Source organism: Danio aesculapii, chromosome 17 (genome assembly GCF_903798145.1).
Source record: "Danio aesculapii chromosome 17, fDanAes4.1, whole genome shotgun sequence".
NCBI classification, from domain to species: domain Eukaryota; kingdom Metazoa; phylum Chordata; class Actinopteri; order Cypriniformes; family Danionidae; genus Danio; species Danio aesculapii.
The window spans coordinates 12,036,470-12,057,980 of record NC_079451.1 but is presented as its reverse complement, the minus strand read 5'-3'; the positions used below and the strand labels follow the sequence as shown (position 1 = coordinate 12,057,980).

The following is a 21,511-nucleotide window of genomic DNA, read 5'->3' as shown; positions in this document are numbered from 1 at the left end:
CGTAGACACATGCACACCGGTGCTCACGGCGACCCGAGTTTGATTTCACCTCGCGGTCCTATGCCAATCCTTCCCCTCTCTCTGCTCCCCACACTTTCCTGTCAATACTCGCTACTGTCCTATCCAATAAAGTACAGTCCGGCGCAGCATTTGCATACCCACACACTTGTCAAAAAAATGGAGCTACACATCACAACAACACGTAGCACAAGCTTTGTGATTGGTTGGTTTGGTAGCAGTGACGAGGGTGGGTGTCGCGGAGAGCCGCGTTTTAGTGTTTTTATTTCTGTTGTTTAACGTTGATGTTCATTAAATTATCATAGATGGTAGATAGTGTGTGTTTCCTTCAATTATTTAAAAATCAAGTAATGCACCCTTCATTCAGAAATCTCTAACTTGTAATATGTGAGCATATTTACTTTACAAAACTTGTCAGTGAACAATGCAAAAACATAAAATAAATTTTAAAAAGAATCGTTTATTAATCATAATCGAGTTAAAATGTTCAATTAATCAAGATTTTGATTTTAGACCAAATCGCCCAGCCCTAATCTAAAGTTCAAGCTTGGTGAGCTCTGACCTGCAAAATCACATTACATGAATGCATGAGACTAATAAAAAATCAAAACCTCTCTGTAAAAACTGTTAAATATGGATCAATCGCTCACTTTATCAATAACTACTCATCTTGTTTAAATCTACCACTTTTCGTGCTTTGTTCAGCCATGATGTGTTAAATATCTGTGTTACGTGTGAGTGAAAATGTGCACAGGCCTTGGCTGTTTACCTTGTCTCTGTACATGTCCACCACCTTCATAAAGAGCTGTAGTTTCTTGCCGAGCTCATCAAATGCTCTGGGTCGGCCCTCATGCTCTCTGTACCGCTCTTCAATGGGCTCACCATATTTCTACAAAAACCCAAAGACAAACAAAATCCTGCTGTAACAAACAATAATAGAGGCCTGTTCCTTTTAAATATTATCAGAAATAAACAGGGGTTTCTGATGGCATTCATAGTTGGATTTTCCGTAACACTTTAGTTTAGGTCATAATTCACAGTATTAACACTAACATTAATAGCTTAAAAAACAACTAATTAGCTGCTTATTATTAGTTAGTAATGTAGAAGTTGGGTTTAGATTTTGGGTATTAGGGTTGCAGAATAAGATGCTACTTTCTAACTATTAATGAACAGTTAATATCTTAGTAACAGGCAGGTAGTTATTAGCATAAATTATGACCTAAACTAAAGTGTTACCGAAGTTTTCATTTTGTTTTTTTAATTCAAAAACCATATGACGTAAAAGCACATACTTTGAGTTCAGCCAGTTTGTGTTGGTAGATTTCTTTCTCCTGGTCCTCTCCTTCTTCATACAACCAGTTCTCTGTGTCCTCCAGCATTATGGTGAGCCGATTACTTTCCTGCAAAAGAGACATATCAACCTCCATATCAACACACATATGTTAGTGTTTTCTGAATTACAGAAATTCGGGTAGATTATAAAGGGAATAAAACATGAGCTTGTCTGAGAACATCAGTTCTGTATAACAAAGATATGATGTGCTCACATCTTCAGTGACATATTTCTCGTAGATGCCACACAGCTTGTCTCGCAGATCGTAAACGTACTCCTCCACGCCATTTTTGGCATCGTTCCTCTCCTTCTCCAGCTTGTCCTGTATGATCATTTTTTTCTGGAAGAGACAATGCATTTACCAGCTGGATTTAAAATACATTCACTACTGCCTTTTACTTTTATCACCCTATTTGGACACACAAAAAATGAAACACTGTAATTATCCAAATTTTAAATGAGACAGTAAAGATTCTCTTGTGAAAAAAAAGTTCTTAATTGGATAGTTCACACAAAAATGATCTTTTCTTTATGCTTAAGTGGTTCCAAACCATTCTGAGTTTCATTTCTGCTAAACACAAAATAAACATTTTTGTACTGTGTTAGAAACCGGTAGCATTGACATTCATAGTAGGAAAAAACAAGCCTATTTGCTTACAACATTCTTCCAAATATCTTCAGTGTTCAATCATTTTTGGGTGAACTATAATTTTATTCATACTGGATACTCACTTGAAGTGATACAGAAGCATATTTTCTGTACATTTCATGATAATATTCAATAATTCTAAAGAATTCAAAGTCTACTTAAATGTTTGTAATACACTTAAGCCAACCCAGGCTCATTATTGATATGTACCCCTGTATACATTTCTGGAGAGCGCTAAATACATCCCAGGAGCTACTTTTTTTGCAGTTTTTGTTTTCGCGAATCCACCAGAGGCCGCTGTGTATGCTTTTTCAGATCTCAAATTTCTCTTGCGAGTGCCATTCATGCCTGCTCTTCTTGCATAAATCCACCAGAGGCCGCTGTCGACTGACTTACCGACTGACTGATCTCCTCAAACCACCCCCTTCCCTAAACCCAACTGACAGTATTTTCAAAAGCAATCCAGAAAAAGCCTGATTTTTACCACATTTTCAGATCTTCCCACAGTCTCACCCTGTTATTTACTTGTTTATTTTATTTTTTGCCTTTTGTTTTTTTTTTACCTGCTTTCCAGAACTGTTCTTCACTGGACTCAAACCCATCATCACAATCAACTCTTCTCTGCATCTTAAGTCTGCCGATGTATGCAGCAAGCCACTGGGCAAACTGGTAACAGCGGAAAAGCCATCCACATAGAGGTAAGCAGTCAGCTGGTAGCATAAAAACAAACAGAAGCCGTCGGTGGCAACATACCACCCTGTAGTGTTTATTTGAAAGATGAAATGGAGCCATATGTACCTCTGGCTACATAATTTGCCCTCTCCAGAAATGTATAAAGGCGATACGTTTTCATAATGAGCCTGTGTTGCCTTAAGCAAAGGTTTAACTTTGGTTTGAAAAGTGGGGGAAACTTTTGTTGATATTATTCTATTTACAGATTTTAACTGTATTTAGGGACTATGGTGATACTAAATTCAGGGGAAAATAGGCTGGTTAAACTAATTTAATTTCAAACTAACCTAAAATTGCAACACAGGCTCATTCTGAAAACGAAGTCCTGTAGTCGTTTCTGGACACCTTAAATTATGTAGCCAGAGGTACGTATGGCTGCATTTCATTTTTTTAAACGCAGTATGACGCCGTTCCTTTTCACGCTTACCAGCTGACCGCTTACCTCCATGTGGACGGCTTTCTCGCTGCAACCAGTTTGTCCAGTTAGCTCGTCATGTATGTCAGCGAACTTGAGATGCTGAGAGGAGTTGACCACGACGATAGAGTTTAAGTCCGGGGAAGAACGGTTCCAGAAATTAGGTAAGACAAAAACAGAATCCAAAATATAAAATAAACAAGTAAATAACAGGGTGAGAATGTGGTAAAATCCGAAAATGTGGTAAAAATCTGACGGGGGCTTTTCTTTTTCTGGACTGCTTTTGTCAATCGTTGGTTCGGTTTAGGGAAGTGGGTGGGCGGGTCAATCGATAAAATTGACTGGGTTTGGGGGGGGGGGAAGAGAATGGGTCAGTTGATTGGTCGGTCGGTCAGTCAGTCATTCAGTCAGTCAAACAGTCAGTCAACAGCGGCCTCTGGTGGGTTTACGCGAGAACAGTGGGCTAAATCGCACTCGCGAGAGAAATTTGAGATATGAAAAAGCGCACACATCGGCCTCTCGTGGATTTGTGAAAACAAAAACTGCAAAAATACGTACCTCCTGGGACATTTTCGCAGTCTCCAGAAACGTATATACGACTGTGTTTTCAAAATTAGTCTGGGTTGTAAAATTGCATTTTAAATAGAAAAGAACTCATGAACTGTGTGTGCTGAATTATTTTGCATTATCAATTTCAGATAGACAGCAGCAATATTAATATGTAAGAAAAGTATATGAAAATGTTGATCATTATTTTACTAATCGTGCATGGTTAAAAAAGACATTAAAACTGGGGGGCACAATCAGGATTTTGAAATATGTAGTGGACATGTCCCCCCGTTCCCAGTGGAAGTTACGCTCACGCAATTATGTAAAAGTATATGTTAATACTAGGTATTTAAAGTACTAGGTACTAAATTACATGGTAACCCTGATAAGGGCAAGTGTTGCCGAAACACGTAGGTGCTGTTTTATAGAATAGCCATGTTAATAAAGGCTTTTTAATATTTTACTTACTTTCTGAGTGCCTTGGACTTATGATTTCATTGTTTATATCAAAGTTCAGCCTTATTTTTAGAACCTTATAGTGTGAGATTACATGGTATTTTTCATGGTCATTTTTAATGGCAAAGGATGAAACAGTGAGTGTGTGGCATGACTCTAACGCTTAGAGCTGTCCTTGCGCTTCACTGACGCAACGATCTACTAATATCTTTTCCCTGAGGTCTGAATTGAGCTCTGTCATGGATATTTAGGGCAAACACTAAATCCCTTGTAGATTTTAGCAACACGCAGAGTACAAGATACAGTCAGTTATGTTGGCAAGTGTCATAAACAGGAGCTACCAAGAGACAAATATAATGATTTTGTATATATTTTCTCTGAAAGTGCAAAAAATTTATCTAAGATTTGAGATGGGGATCAAAAAAGACACAGTCAGGATGGCTGTAAAGAGCACTGCTTTGTACTGAGCTGAGTTGAATTAATTGCAACACTCCACATGTTCTCCAGGGGAAATGAGGCAGACTAAAGGTGAATGGAAAAAGCACTAGACTCACTTCATATTCAACAAAATGGGTGAGCACATCTCGATCCAGCTGCCGGGTGGTGTTGGCCAGAATGGGCAGATCTACACTCTTCACTTTTGACTTGGCTTTGCTACTGCTTGCACCTTGATCCTGTTTATCACCGTCCTTAAACACATTATGAAAATATTTAAGCAAAATATACAATTATCAAAGAAGCTGTGTGGTTGAAAGGATGGATGTTTAAGTGGGTGGGTGAGTGGGTGGATGGATGGATGGATAAGTGGGTGGGTGGTTGAATGGATGGATGGACGGATAAGTGAGTGAGTGGATGGATGAGTGGGTCGGTAAGTAATTGGGTGGTTAGATGGATGGATGGTTGAGTGGGTGGTTGGGTGAACAAACACAGAACAAAACACTGTTGTCCAATAGCTCACCAAAGTTAATTAGGCTAGTTAAGCCTTAAAATTGGACTTCAAGTTGAATACTATGCAAAATAACTAGTAAAATACTTTGTACTGTTATCATGGCAAAGACAAAATATATTAGCTATAAAAATTATAACTTCTAAAAATCGGTTGAAAACATCCTCTCTCAACATCACTTAGGAAACATTTGAAAAACAAAAAAAATTTGCCTTCAGTTGTATGTACAGCTGAAGTCAGAATTATTATCCCCCCTTTGAATTTTTTTTCTTTTTTAAATATTTCCCAAATTATGTTTAACAGCGCATGGAAATTTTCACAGTATGTCTGATAATATTTTTTTCTTCTGCAGATAGTCTTCTTTGTTTTATTTCAGCTAGAATAAAAGCAGTTTTAAATTTTTTAAAAATCATTTTAAAGTCAAAATTATTAGGCCCTTTAAGCTATATATTTTTTGATAGTCTACAGAACAAACCATAGTTATACAATGACTCGCCTAATTACCCTAACCTGCATAGTTAACCCAATTAACCTAGTTAAGCCTTTAAATGTCACTTTAAGCTGTATAGAAGTGTCTTGAAAAATATCTAGTCAAATATTATTTACTGTCATCATGGCAAAGATAAAATAAATCTGTTATTAAAAAATGAGTTATTAAAACTATTATGTTTAGTAATGTGTTGAAAAAAATCTTCTCTCCGTTAAACAGATATTGCGGAAAAAATAAACAGGAGGGGGTAACAATTCAGGGGGGCTAATAATTCTGACTTCAACTGTATATACTGACATTTATGAAGATAAACTGTACCTTGTTGCCAGAGTTATTCGCTCTCTCTTCTTCAGAGGGCTGTTCTCCTTGGCTTTCCTGATCCACCTGCATTTTACTCTGTTAACAAATGTGTAAACAAAGTATCAGCAACGCATTTCTTTTGGCTTATGTGTTAAGTTTTATTAGTCTATAGTCATTTGCAATAGTGAAGCCCAGAATCCAATTGTATTCTACTGGTACAAAGTGGGTGCAGTTACAGTAAAGACATTTATAATGCAATAATAATTCTATTTTAAATATAAGTACTTGAACCTTCTATTCACAAATCACACAAAAAATGCATTGATGATTATCAAAAGAAATAGTTTTTTAACATCAGAAGCACCAAATTAGCATATTGTCAAAACCATAACTTTAATTAAAGTGTATTAAAAGATTTTATGTAAATAATCAGTCAAACACAGTCAAAACTGATTTTATGTTTCTTATTATGTAAAGAAATAGTTAAACATTTTATACACTTACTCTAATCCAAACAAAAATTAAAAAATACAGTTCATTCATATACAGCATATGATTTGACATATTGTAGAAAGATCCTAACTTTAAAGGAACACTCCACTTAAAAAAAAAGTTTTTTTTCTAATCACTCTGCCTGATGCAGACATGGAATGGCAGCAGAGTTTCTTGACTATTACGTCAGAATGAGAGTATTGTTCCTAGCGATATTGGCCAGGAAATTAGTCATTTTTCATTTTCCGTCAGTCTTATTACACAATGCAACTCTATAGGAGACTTGTAAAAAGAGCCTTTTTCCAAAAAAAGTGGAGCGTTCCTTTAAAATCTTATCCTATCTGTCTGGTAGCCATAGTAATTTCAGTTAGGACCACATTTAGAACAAAAGAGCAGCATTTCCAAAGTGCATTCTCTAACTCTTAACTACCATCCATCTTAACTACAGACAGGTAGGTAGTATTATAGAAACATCCTAACTTGACAAAATGTCAATGTCACTATTAAATACAATGCGACGCGGCAAGAAGGTCGCTGAATCGAGCCTCGGCTGGGTCAGATGGCATTTCTGTTTAGAGTTTGCATGTTCTCCCTGTGTTCGCGTGGGTTTCCTCTGGGTGCTCCAGATTCCCCCACAGTCCAAAGACATGTGGTAAAGGTGAATTGGGTATGCTAAAATTGACCATAGTGTATGAGTGTGTGTGAATGAGTGTGTATGGTTGTTTCCCAGTAATGGGTTGCGGCTGGAAGGGCATCTGCTGTGTAAAACATATGCTGGATAAGTTGGCGGTTCATTCCGCTGCGGCGACACCAGATTAACAAAGGGACTAAGCCGAAAAGAATATGAATGAATGAATATTAAATACAACCAGAGGTTGACCAATGTGCTGCACAATACACATCACAACAAAGAAAAATATTTAATTATAAAAGGACAATTTTTATTGATAAAATGGCAAATCAAAAAGGTAAGTTTTCAACCTAGATTTAAAAACAGACAGAGGTGCAACAGATCTAATACAGAGGGGCAGAGCATTCCACAATCTAGGACCAGCTACTGCGAAGGCACTGTCACCCCTGCATTTCAGCCTCGACTTCCATGTATAATAATCTCTGATTAGATGACCGAAGAGGCCGACTAGATCGATGCTTAATCAGCATGTCTGACAGATAAGAAAGTGCCAGGCCATTTAGAGATTTAAAAACCAAGAGAAGAATTTTAAAAGTGATTTAAAAGAGCACAGGCAACCAGTGCAAAGAGCTTAAAACTGGTGTAATGTGGTCATGTTTCTTGGTACCTGTAAAAAGACTTGCAGCACCATTTTGAACTAATTGTAAACAGTTTAAAGATAAAGATAAAGTTTTCTGACTAATCAAAGTATAATGATTTATATTAGTCCAATCTAGTGGTAATAAAAGCAATGATTATTTTTTCCCAAAAAAAATTTTTCAAGTCGAAGCTGAAAGAAGCAAGATTTGACCACTGCGTTTATCTGTTTGTCAAAGCTCAATCCATCATCCAGAATAACACCCAGATTTTTTACCCAGGGCTTCATAGAAAAACTTAATTTTTCAAGATTAACTATCGGTGCTCTAGAAGAGTTTGATGAGCCAAATAGAATTATTTCAGTCTTACTCTCATTAAGATCTAGAAAGTTCAAAGACAACAAGGCTTTCACATCCAATAAGCATAGCATAAAATCTCTAGCCCACTTGAACTTGGTTTTAAAGGCAGGTAGATTTGGGTGTCAACAGTGAAAATACACACCATGTTTTCTAAAAACAGAGCCCAGAGGAAGCATATATAAAGAGAAAATAAATAGGAAAATGTTTAAGCTGTAGGGCAACCTGCCCGCTGTGCTAACATTAAAGTTATTAGAATGCTAACAAAAGAAAAAAGTTTACAAATGTGCTAACCAACAGTGGTAATACATTTATTGATGATGAAAATCAAGACTCTTGGAGGACCCTAAAGATGTGTTACATTTCCATGGTAAAACACATTAATTAAAGACTGCTGCACAACATGATATTACAGTTAGCACAGTAACTGCTACAGAGACAAACAAAGCGTCACAGAGCATTACCGGTTAATGTAAAAATGATTAATGAATGTTTTGTCTTTTTGCAGATTTGCAGATGTGCTAACCAACAGTGGTAATACATTTATTGATGATGAAAATTAAGACTCTTGGAGGACCCTAAAGATGTGTTACATTTCCATGGTAAAACACATTAATTAAAGACTGCTGCACAACATGATATTACAGTTAGCACAGGAACTGCTACAGAGACAAACAAAGCGTCACAGAGCATTACCGGTTATTGTAAAAATGATTAATGAATGTTTTGTCTTTTTGCAGATTTATTCATTTTTGGTTTTGCTAACTCATTAGCAGCTTGCGTAGTGTTATGCAAAATTCAGACTGCATGATTTTCAAAGTAATCGTGGCACAGATGTTTTCACACTGCATGACTATCTGGGCTAACGTTTTGTTGCTGCTTTGTTTAAACTGCAAGATGGATCGACGACAGGGGGTTTCACACTGCATGACTTTCACCGACAACTTTGTTCAAACTATGTCTCACAATCAAAAACACGTAGTAGATAATGAGAAAGAGGACTTTAATGGGGTAGAAAATGTACATATTTGCTCATCTGGGTTTAAAGGTTATTAGCAATTTCTCCTAAACTTTTTTCTTTTTTGACCCGGTTGTGGTATTGATCAGATGACACGTCAAACAGACATTGGTGCTCCTGCCAAATTTACACTAGTTTTTCCTCCATTTCTTGGGTCCAAATAAACTGAAAATGAGCACTCTTAACTTCTTACTAACCTCTGGCTGGCCTGCAGATCCCAATACTAGTGGATGCTGCTCTCTCATTGGCTGTATGAAATCATCGGTGTAATTTTTAGTCAAAACTCATTTCACATGGCATGATTTGACTCACAGACAGCTCCAGATATTTAGCATGCCAAATATCTCATGGGCATCGACGACTCATTGACGATTCTCTCAGATCGCATCTTTGATAGTTCAAACTGTGTGATTGTTACTCACGTGAACGTGCACCGATTTGCTTGTGATTTCAGGCATTTGTCTGCGATTTCTCAAAACCTGTCGGCGAGTCAAAATCGGGGCTAAAATCATGCAGCCTAAACTTGGCATTAGTTGCTTGGACACAGGCTAGAGTGAATTGTCATACTTGATGACAATTTATGATTTCTTAACTAGAGATAAGATACGGTTTTGTAAGATAGGATAAAGAGTCCAAATAAAGATAGGGTTTGCTTCTGTAATACAAATTCATGAAAATCCTAATTTAACACATTATATCTTGAGCTAAGACCTAAGATAAGAAACTTATACTCCCCCTGGCAATCTGTTCACCACCAAGCAAAACTTTTGCTATTTATCTAGTTTAAGTCTAGTTTTAAAAAAAAATCTGTTGACGGCACATTAAAACTCTAAATAAAGCAATTTCCAACATAATGACAACAACAACAACAAAAATTCTCCTCCTGCTTCTTCAGGACAGAGGTGTCATTTTTAGTGCCAACTGCAGTGAGCTTAAATTAGTCACAAGAGCGAAAATGAAAACTGTTGTGTTTCAGGAAGAAAGAGATTCACACTGATTTAAATCAGCATGAAGAGTAATAAATTATCTGTTTGTTTTTGGTTTACCTAATTATTAATATATTTCTCTCTAGTCTTGTTGTCAGCAGAATGCTACAATTACTTGAATTTGTTTGATTCAACCATTCATTCATTTTCGGCTTAGTCCTTTTATTAATCTGGAACTGCCACAGCGGAATGAACCACCAACTTATCCAGCATATTTTCATGCAGCAGATGCCCTTCCAGCTGCAACCAATCACTGGGATACACTGTCATTCACACACATACACTACGGACAAGCCTACCCAATTCACCTATAGAGCATGTCTTTGGACTTGTGGGGGAAACCAAAGCACCCAGAGGAAACCCACACAAACACTGGGAGAACATGCAAACTAATTTGATTCATTTGGTATTAATTAAATAACCCTAAAAAGTATCGTACCTGCTCCTCTGGCCTGCCTTCATTCTGTACAGTAGGCTCTGTGTCCATCTGCACGTCCTCCGGCTCTCCTTTCTGCTTCTCTATCAGAGACGCACTGGACACGCTGAAGATGCCATGCACATTCACACGCACTTTCACCTTGACCTTTGAGCTGTCTCCATCAGGCTGTGGCACAACATTCTGGACGCTAAAGCGGCCTGGACACAACAAAAGCAAAAAATAATACATTATATTGCCATTATAAGTTTCCCTCCAAATTGAATCATTGAATTGAGATGTTCCAACAACTAGAAAGAACGGGTTTCCCTCAGGAGCTCACTGAATTTGTGGCACTATGATAGGTTGTCATCTGTGCAATAAGTCAATTTGTGAAATTTCCTGACAACTAAACCTCTCAGTGATATTATAACAAAGTGGACGTGATTTGGGAACAACAGCAACTCGTAGCATAACAGAGCGAGATCAGCCAACATTGGCTTAGTTCCAGTGAACACTTAACCCTTTCATGTGTAAGCTTCGAATAACCCCCGCGGGAGTTTTTTTAATGTGACTTTATTTAGAATGCACCGCTTTAAAATTTGGATGGTGACACATCAAGTTTAACCAAAGACTATAGAATACACAAGACAAGTTTTGAATGGGCAATAGTGTAATGGTCAATATGGCGAATAAAGCCACGCCCTCTAGTACAGTAGCCAATCATCGATCGCTTTAGACTGAAGATCCTCCAGGTAAGGGGCTCGGACCAGAGTTTCTGCAGTTTTTGTGTGATTCGAACGTTTAGAAATGAAACTAAAGAGGCAGCTGTTGTTTAATTTCATTGTTGATTCCTAATAAGAAATTTAATCGTGAGATATTGTTGTTTCCCCACTCAAATAGAAGGCCCAAGAATACTGCTCGAGAGGCACTTTGTCTTATTTTTCGATTCTCAAATGTGTGTAAGAACATGTAATTCATCATTTAAAATGCTTTAAAATGTTACATTTTATAATTTGATTCCAACTGAATTGTATTATTTGATCTATTATGGGAGATGGGCAGCACCGTGTTAAGTCTACACTTCAGGACAGATCAGAGCTGGAGGATTTACAGATCAACTTCTCCCAAAATACATGAAAGTAAGTGGCTGTTTAACTGGGAGAAGAATAGATTAAACGTTTTTGTAAACTAAACAGTGTGCATCTGATATGAATAAAGCACATCATCAGATTATGTTTCAAAATAATTAATGTTGACATCTCCACAAACATCATTGTGTATTTCACAAAAAATGAATGTTAAGTGTTACTAGTACTTATGTATATTTAAATGTCTGCAATCTCAAATAAACGCTATTTGCACACTGAACAGTGTGATTGTACGCTTCAGGGACCAGCCTAGATTGATCACACCAATGAGATCATGTGCATCAAAATGCTAATGCTTCAGCATACCAAGACATTCTGGATATTTTCATGCTCCCAACTTTCTATGTGAAGTGTGAGAATGGCCCCTTTCTGACTGCGCACCAGTGCACAAAGCAACGTCCCAAAATACATGAATGAGCCTGTTTGGTGTGAAGGAACATGAATGGCCTGCAAAGAGTCCTGACCTTAACCCAACAGCACACCTTTGGGATCAATTAAAGCAGAGTGTGAGCCAGGCCTTCTTGTCCCATATCAGTGCCTGACCTCACAGATGCACTTCTAGATGAACGGTAAAGAATTCCCCCCAAAAAACACTATTAAACCTTGTGGAAACCTTTCTAGAAGAGCTGAAGCTGTTATTGCTGCAATTTTATTGCTATATTTCCATATAGCAGGATCAAAAATGAATGGAAGTGTGGGGCAAACAAAATAATTTAAATTGACCCCCAATTTCAAGATTCAGGGGGACGTTGCACATTACGCACAATAAACAAAATATATCCTGACTAAAGTGAAATATATGAAAAGTGAAGTGCATTACATTTCAATCTGCATGCATTGCATCAGATTTATTTCTTTGCATCTTTTTATTGCAGAGTTGGGCAGTATAACTTATTGCAGTATTATTCAAGAAGAAATGCAAAGGCTTTTCAGATATGCATAGAATGTGAAAATGCAAGAGTTTTATTTAGCTTGTGCACTCCTTGACTGGATTCTGCACTATTGCAAATACTCTCTTCATAAACTACAAAGCGCAGACACAATGTAAGAGATTCATGAGGGTTTTTGAACATATCCTGGAAGACCCACTGAACATTTTACACATATAGCACACCTGATTTTAATCACCATTTCATTAGTAGACTTGAGATGAGTGTGGTTGTTGCTAATAGAGATACAGCTGTGGCAGTAATTTAATGAGCATGTTTTCTTTTAATTCTTAAATTACCCATTAAATTGTGTTTTATTAACGTTGACACCTCATTTGTGTCCCCCATAGATTCTACATATGATTTATATATGCATATTGTGATTATAAGTGATTTCATGCGAGTCTATAATTGGGTTACACTGAACTCATTAACTGTTTAGTTATGGGTAACATTTTTACTGACTTTAATATATATCCAATATAAATATATATATAAATATTCTATTTAAGCACTACTAACATAACTTACCATGAACTCTGGTTTTCTAATGCATAACAAACAGTAAACTAACGAGCTGTATTTTTACAGATATTTTCCAAACAGATAATTAAACATTCTTTTTGTGTAAACAAAAAAGTTATTTATATTTATGCAAACACTATGAATGTAATTTGGATGTACAATGGTGTTTTTGCTACACTGAGGATTTATAAATGGCATTGAAGTAACACTGTGTACACTGTGTTACTTTAATGATATTCATAAATCCTCTCTCATGATCTCATGGGATATTAAAGTATAAACTGAATGCGCACTTCAGTATATTGGTGGAAATAAGTCAACTGGATCAATTGCTTTATTTTTTAATTATATGACTTTGGCCAAGGTACTCTTTCAGTATACTGTCATTCAAATATTATACAGTGTGGAAGTAATCAATTTCAGATGCTATAACAACTGTACTTATGCATGACTCACTAAAACAGTGTTACTCAATTTGTTCAAAAACAAATTCATTCAGCAATAATTGACAGCCATATTTCATCATAATATTGCAACCCTACATATAATGAGATATCATTTATTAGGATTTCTGCAGATATCATAATGTCAAATTTAAGCCTTTTTAAGACCTTTTTAAGACCATTAAGTATTAAATTCAAGACCTATATCACAATATCAAAAACAAGTATACACATAAAGAGAAAATGCAAAATCACAAAATAGTGGTAAAATAAATGTATTCAAATTGAACAGTACTAAAGACAGGTTAGATGCACCATTAAACTACAGAAAAACAAACAAACAAACAAATATCTTTGATTTATACTTTTGCCTGGCGCCACATCGCGCACCTCACGAAACGGACGAGGCTTTTATACTTGATGCGTTCGCCGTTGAGATATTCTTTTAAATGACAGGGGGTGGTCAAAAGAAACAGACAGTAAAATCAGACGGATAAACAGAAAAGTAGAAAATTTCCGGAAATAGGTTGTATCATTAATATCATTGAATATTTTTAAAGTAATTGTTTTTATTCTTTTTATAATTTATTATAATGATTATAAAGATTTTTATAACCATTCAAGATTTTTTAAATAAAACTTTGAAGCATCACTTGCTTTTGTTTATATCCCGGACAGTTCTACCTATTAAAGTTAAATATTAATGGCAACAGAACATGGGTTGCTCTTCAATTGTATTTCTATTATGGCAAGAATAAGAGCAAAAAAAAGGTACACTTACAAAATGTTTTTTTTATTTTTCCCACTCAACAATTCACATATTACTGTCTGACTAGTTACTGTCCTCTACTTATAAGCTAAAAATGCAATAATGGTCCAACATTTCTGACCATCATCACCAATAAAGCCTAGAAATTGGGCATCAGTATATTGTAAACTGATGGGCTCATATATTCCTTTCCAGTTATCAAAGACATAATTTGTTACTTAATTTTAGTTTGTAATTATGAAATTGTTTTAAATTCAAAATTGTACTATATACATCAGTGTAAAACCTATGACTGGTGGAAAAACATATTCTGTAATATTAAAACCACCTAGGTCTCCACTTTTGCATGGCCTCTTTTTTTGTTTTAACAAACTTATCCCTCAGGTTTTTCCAAACTTTTACAAAAACTTTCCTCCTTTCCCACGGCTGTTGCAATTTCTAGCCAAGAATTATTAGTCATCTGGTTCTCCCTATGATAACGCATGGATGGATCATAAAGATGTCTGTACAGACGTACCTGTTTCAGACAAAATCTCTTCAAAGTGTTTTTATATTCAACTCAAATCAAACCAAATCAAATTTCGATTTTTAAATGTTAGACTTTTTAAGACCTCATGGAAACTCTGTTTATAAATCACATATGCTGTTTAAATACATGCATGGCACTTCTGAGCAACTATAAACACTGTAAATAAACTTAGATGCAATGTTCGCTGCAGCTTCTGCTATCATTAATCCTGTGCTGTTCCAGATGTTGGATTATCACATGAGAAATGAGTGATGTAAATGACAATTTTTTTTATAAAAAAATTAATTCACAAAAACAAGTTTTGTGATTACTTGTGGTGGTTTGCATTTGCCAAATAAACTCTGACATAGCAAACATTACACCCACATGACCAACTCGACCTACAATTAGAGGGATACAAAGTTAGCGTTAGCTCTACTATAAAAGATCTGGGTGTCATATTAGACAGCAATTTAACTTTTAAAAATCATATATCCCATGTCACAAAAACTGCTTTCTTTCATCTGAGAAATATCGCTAAGTTACGAAGTATGCTATCCATCTCAGATGCAGAAAAGCTAGTCCATGCTTTTATGACTTCTAGGCTGGACTACTGTAATGCACTGTTTGCTGGCTGCCCAGCATCCTCTATTAACAAACTTCAATTAGTACAAAATGCAGCTGCCAGAGTTCTTACCAGGTCTAGAAAATTTGATCACATCACCCCAATTTTATCCTCCTTACACTGGCTGCCTGTTAAGTTTCGTATTGAATTTAAAATATTGCTTCTTACAAATAAAGCTTTAAATAATCTAGCTCCTGTTTATCTAAACAATCTTCTGTCTCGCTACAATCCAACTCGCTCTTGAAGGTCTTAAAACTTAGGGCTTCTGGTAGTACCTAGAATAGCAAAGTCGAGTAAAGGAGGTCGAGCTTTCTCATTTATAGCTCCTAAACTCTGGAATAGCCTTCCTGATAACGTCCGAGGCTCAGACTCACTCTCCCAATTCAAAACTAGATTAAAGACCTATCTGTTCAGTAAAGCATACACTTAGTGCACCACTTAGGGGGCTTCCACACAGGTTCTGCATCTTGCTTATATACACTATGAACAGCAGCTACGCTAATTATTTTCTTTATTCTCCATTTCCACCTGGGGATACTCTTCCCGAGGCCCTCAGACTATGCAGTCACTGATTCGATCCAAGACCAACGACGAGATGACCCCAAGATTTCCATATCCTGGACCAGGCCATATCCTGAGCAGCTACTGTGGTGGTCATGGAAGAGTGGAGAACATGAGACTGATTCCTGTGACGCTCCAGAGACAGACGAGTCTTCGCTGAGGCCAGCTTCCAGCCTCCGCCACTGAGACTGCAGCTCTGCACAAGACGTTTGGCCAGCGGAGAAATTAAAATGATCGTGCCCAACTGAGCCTGGTTTCTCTCAAGGTTTTTTTTCTTCACTTTCGCCATTTAGTGAAGTTTTTTTTCCCTCTCCGCTGTCGCCACTGGCTTGCATGGTTCGGGATCTATAGAGCTGCGCATCGTTGGATTTGCTCTTCAATATTTGGACTCTCAGTAGTGATTATTAAACCACACTGAACTGAGCTAAACTGAACTGAACTTAAACACTACAAACTGAACTACACTGTTCCAATTTACTATGACCTTTTATGTGAAGCTGCTTTGACACAATCTACATTGTATAAGCGCTATACAAATAAAGGTGAATTGAATTGAATTGAATTGACCAAGCAGCTGTCTTCGTTATGCTTGCCTTGTTTACTGTTGATTGCTAGGTTACCAATACTTAAGTGAGCCACTCTAATGCTGACTTCACACCAAACGCACAGCACCACATCTCTCAATCTAGTTTACATGTCTCTCGATCTAGTTTACTCATGGGATTTGTTTCTCCTTACACACTTTTTTCGCTTGAGTTAAATTGATTGAACTTGCAGGGTAGACACAATTGAGGCGCATTATCAGTTTGTCTCTATTTGTGCATTTGCAATGACTTTGTAAGTAATTTAATCAAAATGTATGCGTATACATAATTCCAAGTTTGGTATAAACGCAGTATACCAACTTGATGTAAACACATTTGGGATTTTTTTGTCTTTTTCTTTTTTTTTTGCAAACTCTGAAAAGATTCGCTTCACGTTAGTATGGAAACCCAGGTTGTGTAAAGATCCTTTTTTGTGGATGATAATAAAATGTTATTGGTAACAGTCTATAGCTGGGGTTTTTAAACTCAGTCCAGAAGGGTCGGTGTCCTGCAAATATCTGTTATATCTGTCTTCTATCTGACTGACGGAGATAATCATTTGAAAAGCTATGACACCATTTGAAAACAAAATGATCGTAAAAGGGGAATTATCCCTGTGAAAATCTCTCTATTCTGACAGTGACATTTGGAAAGTGTATTCAGGCACTAACTTACACATGATATGAACAGAGTTCAGCGTGCATGTGGTGTGATGGGAGTTGGCACTTCAGGGACGGTGTGTCTCAGTCCTAATTAACTGGCTGCCAGGTTGTATTTTGACACCTCTGTGACCCCTCTCACCCTAACCCACTTCAGTTAATGTGTAAAGATATAACAGGTACACGGACGCAGTGGATAACAATGCTAAGCGCACTCTTAATCAAATGAGGACATGAATGACTATTTAGGGTTCCCCTGAGCTTCGCACCAGAGCAATTGATCTCATTTTTGAGGTAAATTAGGCTGGAGGAATCTGAAGCAAACTCAAAGTGAAACATTTTCAACTTATTCCAATAGGTTTGTGATTAAACAGATAGTTCACCCAAACTGTTTATTTACTCAGTCTGAAGTGGTTCCAAAACTTTGAGTTGTTGAACACAAAAGAAGATATTTCCAGCTTTCTCCAGCATTTCTTCCTTTGTGTTCAACTGAAGACAGAAACTCAAACAGGTTTGGAACAGTAAAAAGTGAATAAATGATGGCAGAATTTTCAGTTTAGGGGAACTATCCTATTAAGTCTAATGTCAGAATGGCTTTGCAAAATGTAATTAGAATAATCCTGATAAAGAAATGAAACATACAGTAATACAGACCTATTCTGATGTCTGGATATGGCAGATCATGTGGACAACTATAAAATGCTTCCAGGTCAAATGGTTCCTTCTTGTGAAAGGTAATGATCTTGGAGAAAGGTGCTGCGTGGTTCTTACTGTACACTTCACATTCCCTAAAAACAAGGAAAGAAGAAGTGGAAAAAACAGATTTTTTAAGTTCTAAACACATGTTTTCATAATAATATTTATCAATTCATTAATTTTGCTTTGGTTTAGTCCCTTACTTATCAGGGGTCGCCACAGCGGAATGAACCGCAAACTATTCCAGTATATGTTTTACGCAGCGGATGCCCTTTCAGCCTTGCATGTTCCCAGTGGATTTACAACAATTATGCATTAACTAGGATGTTATGGTTGGTTGCAAAATTCTCATCTGCAGTTGATCTGTGTTATATTCCCATTACTGGGTGATTTAGTCCCTACTGCCATGTAGGACTTTTTATGGGCCACCAGGTGCAAATCAAAGTATGATTGCCAGGAAATGTAATATCACACCTTTCCTCAATACGCTGCATGATTTGAAGTATGATTCACTGGAACAAGTTCAATGCTGACGTGTAATTCTTGGGGTGTTTTGTTCAAATCCTAAACTCTGAGCATCAGTAAATAAATTAGGGATGCACCAAGTGTTGGTTAATTAAATGCCAAAAATGGCATTTTCTGGTATAAAGAAAAAAATGGGCAAAAATATGAGCTGAACAAAAAGCTGTTCTGTGCCATATTACCCAGCAGTTTTCAGCATGCTAGTTTTACTCTCCATGCACACACAAGGGTGTAGTGTTGTCAAAACTACTGATATGTTGCTAAATATCGACATATCACTAAATATTGATAAATATCGATACCGAAATATTTCAAATGGTACAATCTGCCTTTTGGTTAGTATGGATACTGGCTTTGCTCTCTCACACTCTCTTTTCCCACCAGCAGGAAGATGAATAATTAATAATAACATTAAGATTTAAACACGTTTATTTTAATCAGAAAATAAGATGAGATTACACTCATTTATTTATTGCTTTTGTAATTTATTCCCTTAAGGACTGCTGACATACCTGATATATAAGCATTATATGGTTTAGTTATTTTTTCCCTTTTTACTTTATTTGCATTTTTTTCTGTTGCTAAATTTGTTTCCCACAGTATCGAAAATAGTATTGAACATCCCTATTTTTCAAGGTTGAAATATATATGAACCACACATGCTCACTGGAAAAAAAAAGTTTGCTCAAATAATGTGCCAACAGGACATTTCTTTGTAGTATACTTGCTCCTGCTGCTTGCATTAGCGCTACATTGTTGTCATGGCAACACTGGTAAAATAATGCATCATTTGCATACACTCCCTGACAAAAGTCTTGTCGCCCATCCAAGTTTTAATATCAACAAATAATAACTTGACTTCTTATTGATCATTTGGTATCAGAAGTGGCTTATATGAGAGGCAAAGGCCTCTACGCTTATTTTACCAAAATAAAATATGATCATGCCTTGATTTTAATTATTTAATTAGGACAGTAAGGTCTGACTTTGCTTAGACAAAAGTCTTGTCACTAAACAGAAATAATGTACAGTACAGAATACATAGTCATGCTGCAGTGGAAAAGAAAGAATATTGTGTATGACTCCCATAAGCTTGGAGGACTGCATCCATACATCTCTGCAATGACTAAAATTACTTATTAATAAAGTTATCTTGAATGGCAAAGAAAGCGTTCTTGCAGGTTTTCCAGAGTTCATCAAGATTCTTTGGATTCATCTTCAATGCCTCCTCCTTCATCTTACCCCAGACAAGCTCAATAATGTTCATGTCTGGTGACTGGGCTGGTCAATTCTGGTGCACCTTGACCTTCTTTGCTTTCAGGAACTTTGATGTGGGGGCTGAAGTATGAGAAGGAACCCTATTCTGCTGAAAAATTTGGCCTCTCCTGTGGTTTGTAATGTAATGGGCAGCACAAATGTCTTGATATCTGAGGCTGTTGATGTTGCCATCCACTCTGCAGATCTCTTGCACGCCCCCATACTGAATGTAACTCCAAACCATGTTTTTTCCTTCACCAAACTTAACAGATTTCTCTGGGAATCTGGGTCCATGTGGGTTCCAATAAATCTTCTGCAGTATTTGTGATGATCGCGATGCAGCTCAACAGATGATTCATCCGAAAAATCTACCTTCTGCAACTTTTTCAAACAATCAACTAGAAGTCAAGTTGTTATTTGTTGCTCTTACAACTGGGATCGACGACAAGACTTTTGTCAGGTAGTGTACACTTATTTCAGATAGACTGTTCAAATTTTATGTTGAGTCAAGTATCCACACTGGATTCAAAGAGTTTAGAATGGTTTCAGTAGAGTCTCTTACCCAACACTTTCATCTGTAGGAGACTTCCAGCGAAGAGTAATGGGGAAGGGAACTGTGTCTGTAATGGAGAACTCTCGAACTTTGAAGGCTGGAGACAGGATTGCACACTTGGCAGAAACACACATACACAAAATAAATAAATAAACATTCAAGTATACGCACAAGCAAACGCAGTTACATAAGCGGTTTAAATGTGGTATTAGCGTAAAGAATCAGAGACATCGCTGCATGGTAATCCATGCATGCATCACACAGATTTCATCTTGTTTTTACACCTCTCCCACAAACTCCCCAGTGAGCTGGCACAAGTGTTGAACTGCTCTGTATCACACATCACACTGCTCACACCTCTGCTGACATCTATACCGCCTGTTAACAAGGCCATTTTCACTGAGAGTTTGCTCATCTAAAAATTTTTTTTATCCAAATAGTTATTTTGTGCACCCAGCTTATTATGACTTATAGTTACATCTCAAAGGGTTAGTTCACCCAAAAAAATGATTCTGTTTTTAATTACTGACCCTCATGCTGTTCTAAACCCCTGAGACCTTCGTTCATCTTCAGAACACAATTGAAGATATTTTAGATGAAATCTGAGAGCTCCCTCCTCCTCCATAAATAGCAATTGACCCGATTAGTTCAAAGTTTGAACTAAGTTTGAACAAAAACATTGTCAAAACATTTCTTGTGACTTCAACTATCATCATAAAAAATGTCCAAGAACACTTTTGTATGACAATGTGTAACTCCGCCGGTCCTACACCACCCAACCCGCTCCGAGCTGGTATCTAAAGACCATGGCCTCTAGCGTCTGTCACTAGAACACCTTTTAGAGGTCAGAGGAATGAGGTTTACCTGCTCAGAACTTCACTAGCTGGCCTCCGTTACACTCACCCCTCTAAACCTCACTCCCATCCGGGTCACGGCACCAATGTAACCCCATCCGTCCTACACCACCCAACGCGCTCCGAGCTGGCATTGAACTGGCAACTTTCTGCATGGGAGTCGGTTGCTTTAACAAGGAGGCTAAAGACCATGGCCCCTAACTTCTGTCTCTAGAACACCTTTTAGAGGTCAGAGGAAAGTACCTGCTTAGCACTTCACTAGCTGGCCTCTATTACAAATGCATATTGCCCATAGCAAATGCGTACCCTAGTCTGAAGTGCAAGACCGTATCATTTTTTTATTCTTTTTTTTTTTGGTGCACAAGTGTTCTTGAAGCTTCATGTGATTACATTTAAACCCCTGAAGTCACACTGTTTTGACAGTGTTTTGTTTCTTTTCTGGACTTTAAA

General features: G+C 37.0%; 1 protein-coding gene across 1 annotated transcript in view; it reads right to left on the bottom strand.

The window, feature by feature from the left end:
* Window positions 1–21,511, bottom strand: part of hspa4l (heat shock protein 4 like) — a 54,686-nt gene that overhangs the window by 6,785 nt on the left and 26,390 nt on the right. The window contains exons 10-17 of the mRNA XM_056476982.1: window positions 20,217–20,323; window positions 17,834–17,967; window positions 10,450–10,646; window positions 5,910–5,987; window positions 4,710–4,844; window positions 1,569–1,694; window positions 1,314–1,421; window positions 788–907 (exon numbers count right to left, since the gene is read on the bottom strand). Of these exons, the coding sequence (XP_056332957.1) occupies window positions 788–907; window positions 1,314–1,421; window positions 1,569–1,694; window positions 4,710–4,844; window positions 5,910–5,987; window positions 10,450–10,646; window positions 17,834–17,967; window positions 20,217–20,323 (1,005 nt within the window). The remainder of the gene's footprint in view (window positions 1–787; window positions 908–1,313; window positions 1,422–1,568; window positions 1,695–4,709; window positions 4,845–5,909; window positions 5,988–10,449; window positions 10,647–17,833; window positions 17,968–20,216; window positions 20,324–21,511) is intronic.